The sequence below is a fragment of the Neodiprion pinetum genome, chromosome 5, assembly GCF_021155775.2.
Source record: "Neodiprion pinetum isolate iyNeoPine1 chromosome 5, iyNeoPine1.2, whole genome shotgun sequence".
Lineage (NCBI taxonomy): Eukaryota > Metazoa > Arthropoda > Insecta > Hymenoptera > Diprionidae > Neodiprion > Neodiprion pinetum.
The window spans coordinates 9258381-9270575 of record NC_060236.1 but is presented as its reverse complement, the minus strand read 5'-3'; the positions used below and the strand labels follow the sequence as shown (position 1 = coordinate 9270575).

The 12195-nt window shown below is 34.4% G+C and overlaps 2 protein-coding genes across 4 annotated transcripts; both read left to right on the top strand.

The window, feature by feature from the left end:
- The first annotated feature begins 2176 nt into the window (after positions 1 to 2176).
- Positions 2177 to 4163, top strand: LOC124218921 (solute carrier family 35 member G1). Of its 2 annotated transcripts, XM_046625856.2 has the most exons (4): positions 2177 to 2540; positions 2715 to 2930; positions 3098 to 3367; positions 3458 to 4163. In XM_046625856.2, exons 1-4 carry the CDS (start codon positions 2229 to 2231, stop codon positions 3578 to 3580), a joined length of 921 nt encoding a protein of 306 aa, XP_046481812.1. In that variant the 5' UTR covers positions 2177 to 2228; the 3' UTR covers positions 3581 to 4163. The 2 variants fall into 2 exon arrangements, with proteins under 2 accessions (XP_046481812.1, XP_046481811.1); XM_046625855.2 differs by having other exon boundaries at positions 3098 to 4163.
- A 1123-nt stretch (positions 4164 to 5286) lies between these two features.
- Positions 5287 to 11929, top strand: LOC124218922 (ester hydrolase C11orf54 homolog). Of its 2 annotated transcripts, none has more exons than XM_046625858.2 (7): positions 5287 to 5359; positions 9483 to 9566; positions 9653 to 9751; positions 9915 to 10093; positions 10489 to 10756; positions 10876 to 11042; positions 11252 to 11929. In XM_046625858.2, the coding sequence occupies exons 2-7, from the start codon at positions 9488 to 9490 to the stop codon at positions 11435 to 11437; spliced, it is 978 nt and encodes a 325-aa protein (XP_046481814.1). In that variant the 5' UTR covers positions 5287 to 5359; positions 9483 to 9487; the 3' UTR covers positions 11438 to 11929. The 2 variants fall into 2 exon arrangements, with proteins under 2 accessions (XP_046481814.1, XP_046481813.1); XM_046625857.2 differs by lacking the exon at positions 5287 to 5359 and adding an exon at positions 8093 to 8358.
- Positions 11930 to 12195: the final 266 nt, after the last annotated feature.

The following is a 12195-nucleotide window of genomic DNA, read 5'->3' as shown; positions in this document are numbered from 1 at the left end:
AGACAAGAAATACGCACTTTATCTTTCCTGCCGATACCAGACTCAAGCGGTTATATACAGGTATGTAATGATAAAGCCAATTTCAAATACTGCTGTAATGGATTTGACCATGTCCAACTAAATGAAGATGTCAGCTAGAATATAATGTCCGAAACAAGTCCCGTTCTTGCACAAAGTTTGACGTGAGACTTTGCACAACGCGACCGATTCAAATAGGCAACAGTGAGATGGCTGGAAATGTTGTAATAGGCATTGAAGCGGAAGTTGATAAAAGTAAGGCTAGAGTACTTCAATTTTGAGGCTCCGCCTTCTCTGGATCCAGAATTGGCTGTAAACGATCAGGCTGAGCTACTGCCCTATAACAAGAAATGGGAATTTTCACGCAATCTATTGAAACTTGGTACAGTAGTATCAGTCCGTTTCGACGACTGCTGTTCAGACGGTTTCCATTCAGATTTCGACAATGGGATGAGCTATAAATGAGCATATGTGAACGGTCACTGAAGCTTTTGAACCGAGTCTTTTACTCAAAGATTTGTTGTATTTGACCCACACAACAATGCCAAATATATTGCAGCGGGCAAGAAATCATCCTGTTCAGTCGATTACACGTTTAGTCAGCTTTTAGTATAAAGATCGGCAAACCGATCGTTACCGTAAAATAGTCAGTTTTTCCGTCTTACCGCTCGCAGCGATCCCATAAGCAAATTATAGTTCTCAACTGTCTAAAAAAAAATCGTGTAATAAATTCCTTTCACCAACTTTTATTTTATGGTAGTATAGACTGTGAAAAAAAATTTCAACTTCCTGCGATGAAAATGTGTGTGCGAGGTAATGCAAGGCTGTGCGCAAAAATTCCGACATCTCTGCATCAACAATCTATTTGAGGAAATTGCTGTATTCCTCTCTAATTTTTCAGAATAATGCGCCGTTGTTGAAAATTTGAGCTCACGTAGCTTTCGAAAACGCTATTAAAAAAAATACCGGATTCAGTGAAATTCCACTGCGACAATCTCTCTCATCCTCCATAAGATACTTCAGACAGTTAAGAACGAATTTCGTAGTAGTTCTGTAGAATTCGTTTCACATTCTCAACAAGCGCAGAGACTCGTTGAGAAATATGAATAAATTAAGATGAATTATTAGAATTCTTAGATTTTAGTAATTTTCCCAAACTTATTGGGCTTTTATTTTGCATATTAATGAATATTTTTTGTATATTATCGTACTTTTCGGTAGATTATCATGATTTTTTTTATGGATAATTGTAGAATGGATCGCATTTTGCAGCATTGTTTTTCTCATATGAAATGATCAAACGGATATAATTTGTTATGTAATATCTTAGAATTCCTGATTTAAAGAAATTGACAATTAATATTAGTTTTTTATAAGACTCAGATCTTGAGACAAGGTGCGTGAACAAATACATACCAGATTCTCTACAACCGTCTCCATCATAATCAAAAGACGAGAAGAGTCTTCAAATGTATGTCTACCATAATGTCTACCATAAGTTTTCCTTGTGAAAAAAGTGCAACATCTAGCAGTGGTTCTTTCTTAAGAATTCGTATTATTGTATCTAGCCATTTCTGACTAACAATAAGTCCAGTTACATATAAAAATCGAATGAATATCTAGAATCGACTCAGATTTTTTCTTAATTTCGATTTCCATAGAACAATCTAAGATCGCTGAGTTTTTTAATTCTCGACCATCTGATTATGTCGAGTTCGAGAAGTAATTATATTCGTAAAATTCTTTCAATGCGATCTCAGGAGACCTCTACATCGAACAGAATGGACTGCAAAACATTAGAATTATAGTTTGAACAAACACTAGATGGCTCGTGTTATTCGAATGTGCTCGAATTCATTACTATTGCATTTATAAGGATCTTATTTTATTCGTGGTAACGATCATCCTTCATAGATCCAGGGAAACTAAATACAAACCAAGAAACTCAATTCTTAACACTGATTATTATCGAACCGGCGAATGTATGATTTATTCACAATCAAACGATGAATTCCGTGCATCCACCCGCGACTTGTTTATTATACAGTCTTCAGTACTCGTCAATCCTTGATAATCCGCTCAACATGCAAAGCTTTGTATTTGCAGTTGTATCAGACGTAACAGATGTGTGACAGTCAGTATTCGATTGGAAGTCGTTTGTAAAACGTAATTGATATATTGCTAGTCAATCGTTTTTATTATATCACAAAATGAAGTTCAATATTGACGCTACCTCATCTTACAATAGCATTCACCCAGCATATTTATATACTGAACGCTTCAACAACAATGTGGAAACCTATCACGAGGGAACTAATTGGTTTGGTATATTTTTGGCATTCTTATCTGGGACATTTTTCACCATTAGCTCGGCTCTGGTTAAGGCGATCAAAACTGTCGATCCAATGATTTTGCTAGCCATAAGAGCAGTTCTGCAAATCACGGCTATGGTTGCTGTCGCTTGCTACCACTCGAAAAATTTATTCGGACCGAGAGGGCAGAGACTGCTGGTTCAATTTCAGGTAAGATTACTATCTAGACTTCATTAAATTTAATACATCGATCGTTACATTTCAAATTGAATATTATACTGCGCAGAATGCGGTGTTCGTTCATAAATTAGATGGAAAAGACATATCATTTTCGTTTCAATGACATGTTTCTTAATCAGAATATATTCTACATTCATGTTTTAGGGCCTGATCGGTGGCCTTACCTTAGCACTGCTCTATTACAGCTTCAGAAAACTTCCCCTTGGAGATGCAACGACCATAATATTCAGTTCGCCTGTGATCGTCATTGCGCTCTCGTTTATTTTCCTAAAAGAACCCTGTGGCCTATTACGCGTTGTCGTCATCTGCGCCTTAATGCTGGGTGTCATCTTAGTTGCAAAACCACCATTTCTATTTCAGGTATGTACACTGTAACCCATTGAAAATTATTATTACTGTGAAAATCATAGATCTACTTGTGTTGGATGTAAGTATATCAAGTTACATGACCTCGATTTTTTTTTCATCCCATAGAAGAAGAATAATATTACAAATATCTGTACAGTGAATGCAACTATATTTTTTAGATGCATCGAACGGTACCTTATGACGTCATGGGCTATGTTTACGCAATCCTAGCAACGTTATTTACAGCGTTGAACATAGTTGTAATGAGAAAGTGCATGGATGTACACTACTGTGTTATAGTATTTACGTTATCGGTGTGGTCTCTTTTAACAGCAATATTTTTTTTCCTTGTAATGTCTGAGAATCACAAGTACAAAATTGATCTCCCTCACGACTGGTGGGAGTGGGGTCAAATTACCATTGTAGCAATTTCAGGACTCTCTGGCCAGGTATTAGTTGCCAAAGCATTGAAACTTGAAGGAGCAGGAAAGGTTTCCGTCACCAGATCCTTGGACATAATCCTAGCTTATTTTGTTCAGGTCTACTTCTTCGGTGAAATGCCTACTTCGACCAGTATCGTTGGAGCACTTCTAGTCCTTTTATCTGTAATCTGTATGGGATTTGAGAAAGAAATATACGGAGTATGCGACATCATTCCATGAAAGAAGTCATTTCCAATGTTTTTAACAATATTGTTTTTTTGCTTTGTTCATTCTGCACGTGGCAGTATGAATAGTGTATTTGCCTGACTCATGATATTGCATCAGATGATCCATTGTGCGACTCATTTACTAAGAATTTGCAAAATTCCGAATGTTGTAAATTAAATTTAACCGTAATAGATTCAATACAAAATATAAATATTAAATTAAGTTTAGTTGGGTCGGAACTTGAGCAGGCTCAGGTAGTAACGTTTCCCTTTATAAAATATGTATCTGTTAATGATTTATTCAAATAAAAATACAATTACGACTAACGTTAAATTGCACCACCTTAATAAACCCAAGATATAACAATATTTACAATTTTTTGGTGACAGCAATCCCATGTATGTTTATAAATATTTCTCTTATGAAATTTTATAATTAAATTTAAATTAAACAATTTTTTCCAAGACCAAGTGACGACAATTCGTACCGCGATTACTGGTAAACTGATTCGCTTAGTTTCTATTACTAATTTGTAAATAATAGATAAGAACGTTCTCGAAACTACGACTTTTCATTGATTTTAAATCCTGCAGATGGCTTATTTATATACCTATGTAAGGTGTACTGTAAATCATTTAACCCTTAACCTTAAAAAATTGAAGAAAATAAGTACAGAACTATGTTTGAATGATACTGTATCAATCGAAGTATATCTATGTGCAATTACAAACGCTATGAACTAAACAAGATCGTAATAATTAAATTGTGAATAAAAATATTTAACTCTGCATTCGCACGAACCGTGCTCGAGGTTATTAATGGTCGCAAACTAAAGAGAAAGAAAAATTGAGATAATCTAAAAAGGTAACTGGTACATTTTGTACGATAGGTACTGTCAATGCCATATTATTTTATAATTCTCCTACAGCCAATCGGCAATATTAAAAGATTGGTTAGTGCAGTTGCGGACCATGCAATTCACTTCAAGATATTACTATGCATTGTACCAGCTATGAAGAATCCGTTTATAAAGTAAGAAAGTGTCAGTTACGTAGGTAATTTTATTTATCAGGGTTCCGTATTTTTTACTGACGTCTGTGTCATTATAAAATATTTCTATAGATCGTGTAGAACATAAAATGACGACCCAAATCATTTTTAAATAGGTGATGAATTTTCCGAATTCCATTTATCAGAAATGTCAGAGGCAATTTAAAAATTTCTTAATGAATTTTTAATGAAGATTTCCGTATGGGTCTTCTTTTTGAATGTTTTCTTTGTAGGTGAAAAATAAAAATAATGATTAACATATTGATAAAATGGAGCGTGTGAAGTGTTTAATTTGCGAATTCTCAATTTTACAAAGACAGCAAGTGCAGCTTTTATTATTATGAGGAATCAAAATGAATTTCATAAAGTTAAGGTGCACTGTGCTCTGTTTCCTTACACTTTCGTTTATCCAAATTTCAAATCAATGTAATCAAGTTAATAGGTATATGTCGCGATTCATTAGCTTCATATTTAATTAACTCCTTAGAATGAGAAGATTTTATTGACTGATGAAATTATGCATAGATGAGCCGTTCTCACTCCCAGATCTTGAAATATTTCTGTCGATTGAAACAAAAATAAGGTCGTTCAGAATGAGTGTGTAACTTGAGAAGATAACGTATAGTGGGTTTCTATGTAACTCGCAGTTAAAGATAAACATAATCAGTCTCTGATATTCAGAGTTCGTGACAAGAGATATCAACACCATTCCTAGTGTAGTGACCACAGACTGACATTTCGGTAAGTTATTCATTGGTTAATTGGCAATTTTCTACTGCACGGCATATGTAGCATGTAGTAATATCAACATATAAGTTAGTTTTAGTTATTACTTAATAGCAGACAGCAAAGATGTTTGTACGTAATTCAATTCATATTTCGATTCAAACATTTCAACATTAATCCGTAAATTTCTTTTAAAAAAACTCCCGAAGTTAAGAGGGCAAACGACAAAAATTTTCGAAAGCCTCGGTAATTAAAAAAATAATCTGATATCGCGTTTTTTGTGAAGCAGCTTCGATCTTCATTCTTCAAATCTGTCATGTTCAAGCGGTGCAGTATTTCTATCAGAATGCATATACAAAGTTATACCGTCCATAAAAATAGAAGAGGAAAGCTGTCTTCAAATTTAAAACTGCAGTTCATAGTTTCTGTATTTGCTTGTCCCTTATATCGCTAATTATATCGTGCCGATTGTATTGTTCAGTGATCGCGGTTTTTAACCATCATGAATAGGAGCGGAAAAATTAAATCAGAGTATGTAATAAGAATTGTCAATAAAATCATTAGACAATTGATCGGTTGTTACCACGGAGTTGAATTTTGTTGCATTAAAATTGATTCACCATTGAATCAAATTTCATTACACAGGATAATTTTTATCCGTGTTACTCATGATCTTACAGTTCAGGCACTTATTTTCTATGACGTATGTGTCCAAATTAACTTGAGTGCAACTCACCGGCCATAAGAGTGAAAAAGATAGCTGCTTGTGTTATCTCGTCGATAATGATCTATATGTATTTATTTTCCGTTAGGCTGACAGTATCAAAGATTTTAATTCTTGAAGCTCTGTTAACAGATTATTTACGAACAGATGTAATTTAAAGTTTTCCTCTCTTGTGAAAAAAGTGAATGCAAAATTGGTCAATTTTAAACGCAATTTTCTCACATCTTTCGCTGAGTGTATTAGACATTCAGAATACCTGATTCTTGCTACATACTCAAAGCCATGAAATTCTCTAATTTTTTGACGTATTTACACTTAATAGAAGATGTTCCTCGGACTGTTCTCAATACCATTGCATTCCCCGCAAATATTTGTTAAAAAATTAACAGTAACCTTTCCCTGCTTAAGATTTTGAAATCTTCGTTTTCCGATGGAAATCGCAACGTCAAAATATTAAACAAAGATTTTGCTCCTTCGACCGAATTCGGCAGGTTTTTGCGTCAAAGGGAAAAAGAGCCATTCAACAAATACCTTCAGTTTTTTGGACGATTTTGGACCCCCCCTACAATACGTAAGAATGGTTCGTTTAACGAGACCCGCCAAAATAATATGTGACAAATCTCGACGTGCCAAAGTTTAGCGGAAACTATCGCGAACGGATTCCGTTTCGCGATTTGTTTACATTGTTAGTCGGCTCAAGGTAAAAGTACAGAAACTGAAAATCAGCATGACCGGCACAATCCGCTTCTTCAAGAACATCGCAGTGATTCGTGTGATAGGAATGTAATATGTTTGCACTCACAAAGAAAACATTTTGCCTTTTAAAGAAATTCATTTATAGAAGAATTTTGTAGAAAATTTTCCCTTGAGAACACAATATTTTATTGTAAACATCGAAGGATTACTAAAAAATGTATTAGAATAAAATATAATTATCACTGAGAAAAGAGTTTATTTACTGTTAACAAACGTTTATTTGAATATGGTAAAATAAATGTTTTTTCATTATTATCAAATTTTAGTTGAGCCAAATATGATTTGTTAACTATTAACAAATTTATATCGATCGATATTTAGATCAACTAAAATTTGATAATAATGAAAAAACTTTTATTTCGCTATATGCAAATAAGCGTTTGTTAACAGTAAATAACCTCTTTTCTCAGTATACAATATCTCGATTTTCATTTAGTCAATCAATAGTACATTATGCAACACAAGAACAAAAGTCGACTTCTATTCCTGTGTTAGATGGGACTTTATTTCCGACTAAACTCTGGCCGCAATTTTTATTTGAAAATTGGGACTTTTAAATTTCCCGCGGCATACGCGGTGCGGTGCGTCTTATGGGCAATTGTTTACGCTCGCTTCTTTTGTTTTCTTCAAGCCGCTCACTTCTTCTGTTTTCTTCAAGGCGCTCGCTTCTTCCGGATTTGAATTTGCAGCAAATATGATCTCATATGATCTCACATAAAAATATGCCACTTTCGTCCCGGTTTTGAGGTCAAAAAAGTTAACTTTACGGTTGAGTCGGGAATAAAAGAAATAATACGTTTTTCATGGTATTATCAAAATATCGAATACCCTCTGGTAAAATTTACAAAATCATGAGAGCTATTAAATGATTACCGCTATCAAATAATATGTTGCATCGTAAATGTACAAATTTTTTTTTTGAAGTAATAAAGTACTCTCTGTGATAAGTCAAAAATCCTTTCTCTCAAGAGAAGTAAGATGAGCAGTTATTAGTAGGAGCTCCAGGCATCTATTTAGTATAATCAGCAGAAATAAATCATTTGTGTTCTAATACCATTGAACCACTCTGTCAATTCACAATGGCGTATTTCTTTTCCGTTGTTAGATATGACTCTTAATTCATACAGCCTAAATTATAATCAAGGAATACTTGTTTTCATTCGTTCATCTATACAAAATGATTTCGGTCGTTACAATCAAATTTTGTTCTGCTCATTCGTCACGTGTCCTCCCCTCTTTTTCTACGTCATACAGTTAGGTGAGTACGGTCCGAATGTACAGCGTTTAGATTATGCAAGTCCAGGCGAGGAGGCAAACATTCGGCGTAGTTGAACTATCAAATTGAGTTATAACATCGGTGTTGATTACGGAGAATGGTATCAAGTCATACAAGTTTATCGAAGATGATCTAAGGCACGTATCAGCCAATTCGAGTGCAATATTTTCTGAAGTAAATCACGCTACGTAATCCACTGGCTTACTTGGTCTACCTTTTCTATTCGTCGCAAGCTGTAAAGAGCTACTCTCAAATACTGTGAGTCAACAAATCTTTTTTTGTTATATGATACACATGAATTGCTTGTCGCATTTGAATTTACAATTCCGTTAGTCGCGGATGGAAACTTACAGAATATGTGCCTAAAATTGTAAAGAAATAGACAAAATATTGATTCTACATCTGTTTCGATACAGTTTTTGGCACAGTTTTTCTACGTATCTAGCCGCGTCTAACGGAGTACTATTATTATTATATTACTATTTAGCAGAACTATCATCTGAGCTGTAAGCTACGTCAATTGCTCTCATTGACTGAGTCGTTCAAAATTTTCTTGCGTTATTCGCACATTAAGCCCTGTTTGTAACCCGCTGTGAATTAGGGTCTCAATATTTTGTGAATATAATTTTAATACCGTAATATTTATTCACCGGAATGCATTGAGCGATTCGTTTCCTGCCAAGAAATTACAAATATAGGTATATATAAAGACATTATATATGTATAATTTTTATCCTAAAATCAAAAATCTTGTTTACTACACTCCTTCCTTTGGATCATTCCATTCCTGAGAAGTCTTCGCTCTCATACATCTGATATTATTATACAATTGGTCCTAATAAATTTCTGTCTCGAAATTTAAAAAAATTGAACTGCTCCCATGTTTAATTCATGGGAAATGGAAGATACATAACTCATTTTATTAATTGAGCTTTTGCTACTACTTTATTTTTCATCATTGTTTGGTATATTTTTCTTCTTCGTCAACTCTCCGATTGTTTGGGTTATACTTTTAGTGGCACAAATGCACTTTGCTTATTTAATACTCTACCCCATTCGTTTCAAAGTGAAACAGCTTCATTTTTCTTACAACTAACCGACATGTTGTCATGTAATTTCCCTATTTATTTTCGCAATTTCAGTCGAATTTTGTTTACAGATCAATCCTACATTTTCAGTACCCTTTATATTTTCTTCAAAAAATCAGCTTTTGCGTCTCAGATTGTCTTTACGTAAAGACATACCCATTTCGATTTTGCCAAGGGCAATAGGTTGCCTGTTATCTTTATTACTATGTATAACTGATAATAGTTTTTATTATATCAACATTTAATTATATTGAATATTATTATACATTTCTGTAGTATATTTCCTTATTACAGGTACAATGGCGACCCTGGATTCGAGCAAACTGCCGATAGTGACGAGAGCGTTGCATGTTCCACCCCTAGAAGAAATAAGAGACAGTAACAGATTAACAAAATAATTTAATAATGAACAACAAAGTGGCTAAGTGAAACGTATATGATAATATTTACTTATCTGTTCACAGTCCTGAGGGAAGCCTTGCCTGCAAACTTTGCAGAGGTAACAATAGACGTAGTTGATTGCCCAGACCTCACTCAGCAGCCATTCTCTCTGGCTGAACCAGGTAATTAGTACCAAATTTAGAAAACATTACCATCATTTCCAAATGCAATAAGTTTGACTAATTGTTCTCTGTAACTTTTGTAAAGAAGTTTATAATATAGATTAATTTGTGCTCTGTGTTATCTGATGTGAGTTTTTGAATTATTTTTTTTTTTTACTTGAAGGTCTTGGTGGTGGTACAAAACTTCTTGAAATCGGCGGCATTCCATACTTGTTCCCTCATGTCCACAGAGACAAGGTGTATGATATAAAATCCATACTTCAGAACGTAGATCACAGTGGCAAAGCGTTCATCATTGGTGCTGGAGTTGGGCCATGGCCACTTGTGAAATCAAATTGTGAGGTAATTCAGCAAATGTTTGTTTGTATGTACTAAAACTTTTTGTCAATAATTTTCAATCCGCAATTCAATTTTCTTACTGGCAATGGGTAGGTTCTAACTTGCAAATGGTCAAGGAGAGTTCTAATTTCGTAGATTTGAACAGTTTTGTGATATTTCGCCTCCTAGTAAATGTTCTAAGTTTTCGAACTTGGATAATCGCTGCCATATTGATAAAATGGCGAGAAAACCAGTTTTTCGAAAATATCTCCTTTTCGTCCCTACCCAGGCTGAAAGTATTAAGCATAAATTAGGACACCAAACTGCAAAAATCTACCAAATTAAAACTGTCCTTGACGTTTTGCAGCGAAAGCCTTATTTTGTGACTTCATTACCTGGACTATTTAACATTTTTACAGTTGATGATGAACATGTCAATTTCTCCGACAGAGAGTTCAACTAAGAATGCCACTCACATTTGTATGGTTGACAAAGGTGATGGAAAATGCGTTGACAAGACCTTATCTGCTAGTGAAACACGTTTCTCTCTATCAGCCAATCTTTTTCTAAGCGAGGGTAAACCTGGCAAGGTCATAAAGGTTCATGTCAAAAAACGGTCGGGAAGTAACGATTTTATTGGCAGCATTCGCGCAGCCCTAGCAGCTCGCTACACTGAACAAGTTGTCTGTAAGTTTATATTAATACTTAAACAAACCATAATAATATTTAAAAATATTTGTTATTACTTACTGTGTGCCCATATAGTTTCTACGATAATTTCATTATCTTGTAATCCATTATCTCAGGTTTGGGCGGAGCCTTCCTTCTGAAAGAAGGTAAAGCCAAACTCCACATTATGTCAGATTTTACTGAGGCACCACTAATAAGTTATGATGACTTGAAGAAATGGCTCAACTTCTTCGAAATGTCTGCACCTCTGGTAGCTCTTGGTACTCTCGTCACTGCAAGCACAGTAAGTTAATGACATCAAATCTGTTCGTTTTAGCGGCTCGTATAGAATAAGCGAAAAAATATTGTTACATCACTTATTACTTCAAAGGATTATCAATTATTATTCATTACCGAAAGTAAATGAATCGAATTCACCGAAGCATTCTGTATGTGAAATTTCATTTTCGACGGAATTATGGATCAGATATTTGCTGTTTATTATTATTGCAGGATTTGGATCTGCTAGTTGAACATTTCCATACCTTCTCAGATCATGGTGAGGGAGGGCATTTCCATTTTGATACGACTCCAGATACTGCGGAGTATGTGGGCTACTTCAATGTTATTGAAACAGTTTACAGAGTGGACCAACCTCCCGTGCCTTTCAACTTTGAAGGGGAATTTAATCTGTTTTAATTTAAAGAAACGTTTAATTAATCTGTAGTATTTGCAACTAACTAACTAACAGCTCAAATTTGTTCAAAGCATTTTATTGCGAATTTTATATTTTACAGGATTTCTCGTTAATGTGTAGCAAAAAATTACATCCGTTTGTAATTGACCTATTCGATAGCATCTAATAGCTGGTGGATTGGCCAATTTCAATCGACTGTAATTCGCGATCGATAAATTTCAAAAGTAAATACGTTTAAGTCTCAAGTATTATCGAGAAACACATTGGTAGCCTATGGGCCAATGTTCCTAAGTTACGCTGTACATATTATTGCCATGCAAAAAATTATAATAAATGTAGATCCAAGCATAAAATCAAAGGTTAATCGAAGGTCTATTTCGAAAAATATTTTTTTTCTCACTGATGAAAACATTATTGAGTTTCTACCACTCTTGATGACTTTAGATGAACTACTTTACGACTGTATCTAAATTATTCAGATGATAAATTCAGTGCACCCCACCCGCAACTTGTTTCTTCATTAATCCCAATCCTTAATAATCCTCTCAACATGCAAAGCTTTGTATTTGCAGTTGTATCAAAGGTACCAGATGTGTGACAGTTAATATTCCATTGGAAGTCGTTTACAGAACGTAACAATCGTTTACGATTTTACCGAAGCATCAAGTTCAGTATTGACGCTACTGCATCTTACAGTATTATTCACCCAGCATATTTATATATATATATATATGCTGAATGTTGTAATAACAATGGTGAA

Excerpts from the sequence above, each read along its gene's own strand:
- LOC124218922 (XM_046625858.2), top strand. The coding sequence starts at position 9,488 with ATGGCGACCCTGGATTCGAGCAAACTGCCGATAGTGACGAGAGCGTTG. Across the intron at positions 9,752-9,914 it reads ATTCTCTCTGGCTGAACCAG|GTCTTGGTGGTGGTACAAAA; the intron begins GTAATTAGTACC and ends TTTTACTTGAAG. Across the intron at positions 11,043-11,251 it reads CTCTCGTCACTGCAAGCACA|GATTTGGATCTGCTAGTTGA; the intron begins GTAAGTTAATGA and ends TTATTATTGCAG.
- LOC124218921 (XM_046625855.2), top strand. The coding sequence starts at position 2,229 with ATGAAGTTCAATATTGACGCTACCTCATCTTACAATAGCATTCACCCA. Across the intron at positions 2,541-2,714 it reads GACTGCTGGTTCAATTTCAG|GGCCTGATCGGTGGCCTTAC; the intron begins GTAAGATTACTA and ends TTCATGTTTTAG. Across the intron at positions 2,931-3,097 it reads AACCACCATTTCTATTTCAG|ATGCATCGAACGGTACCTTA; the intron begins GTATGTACACTG and ends TATATTTTTTAG.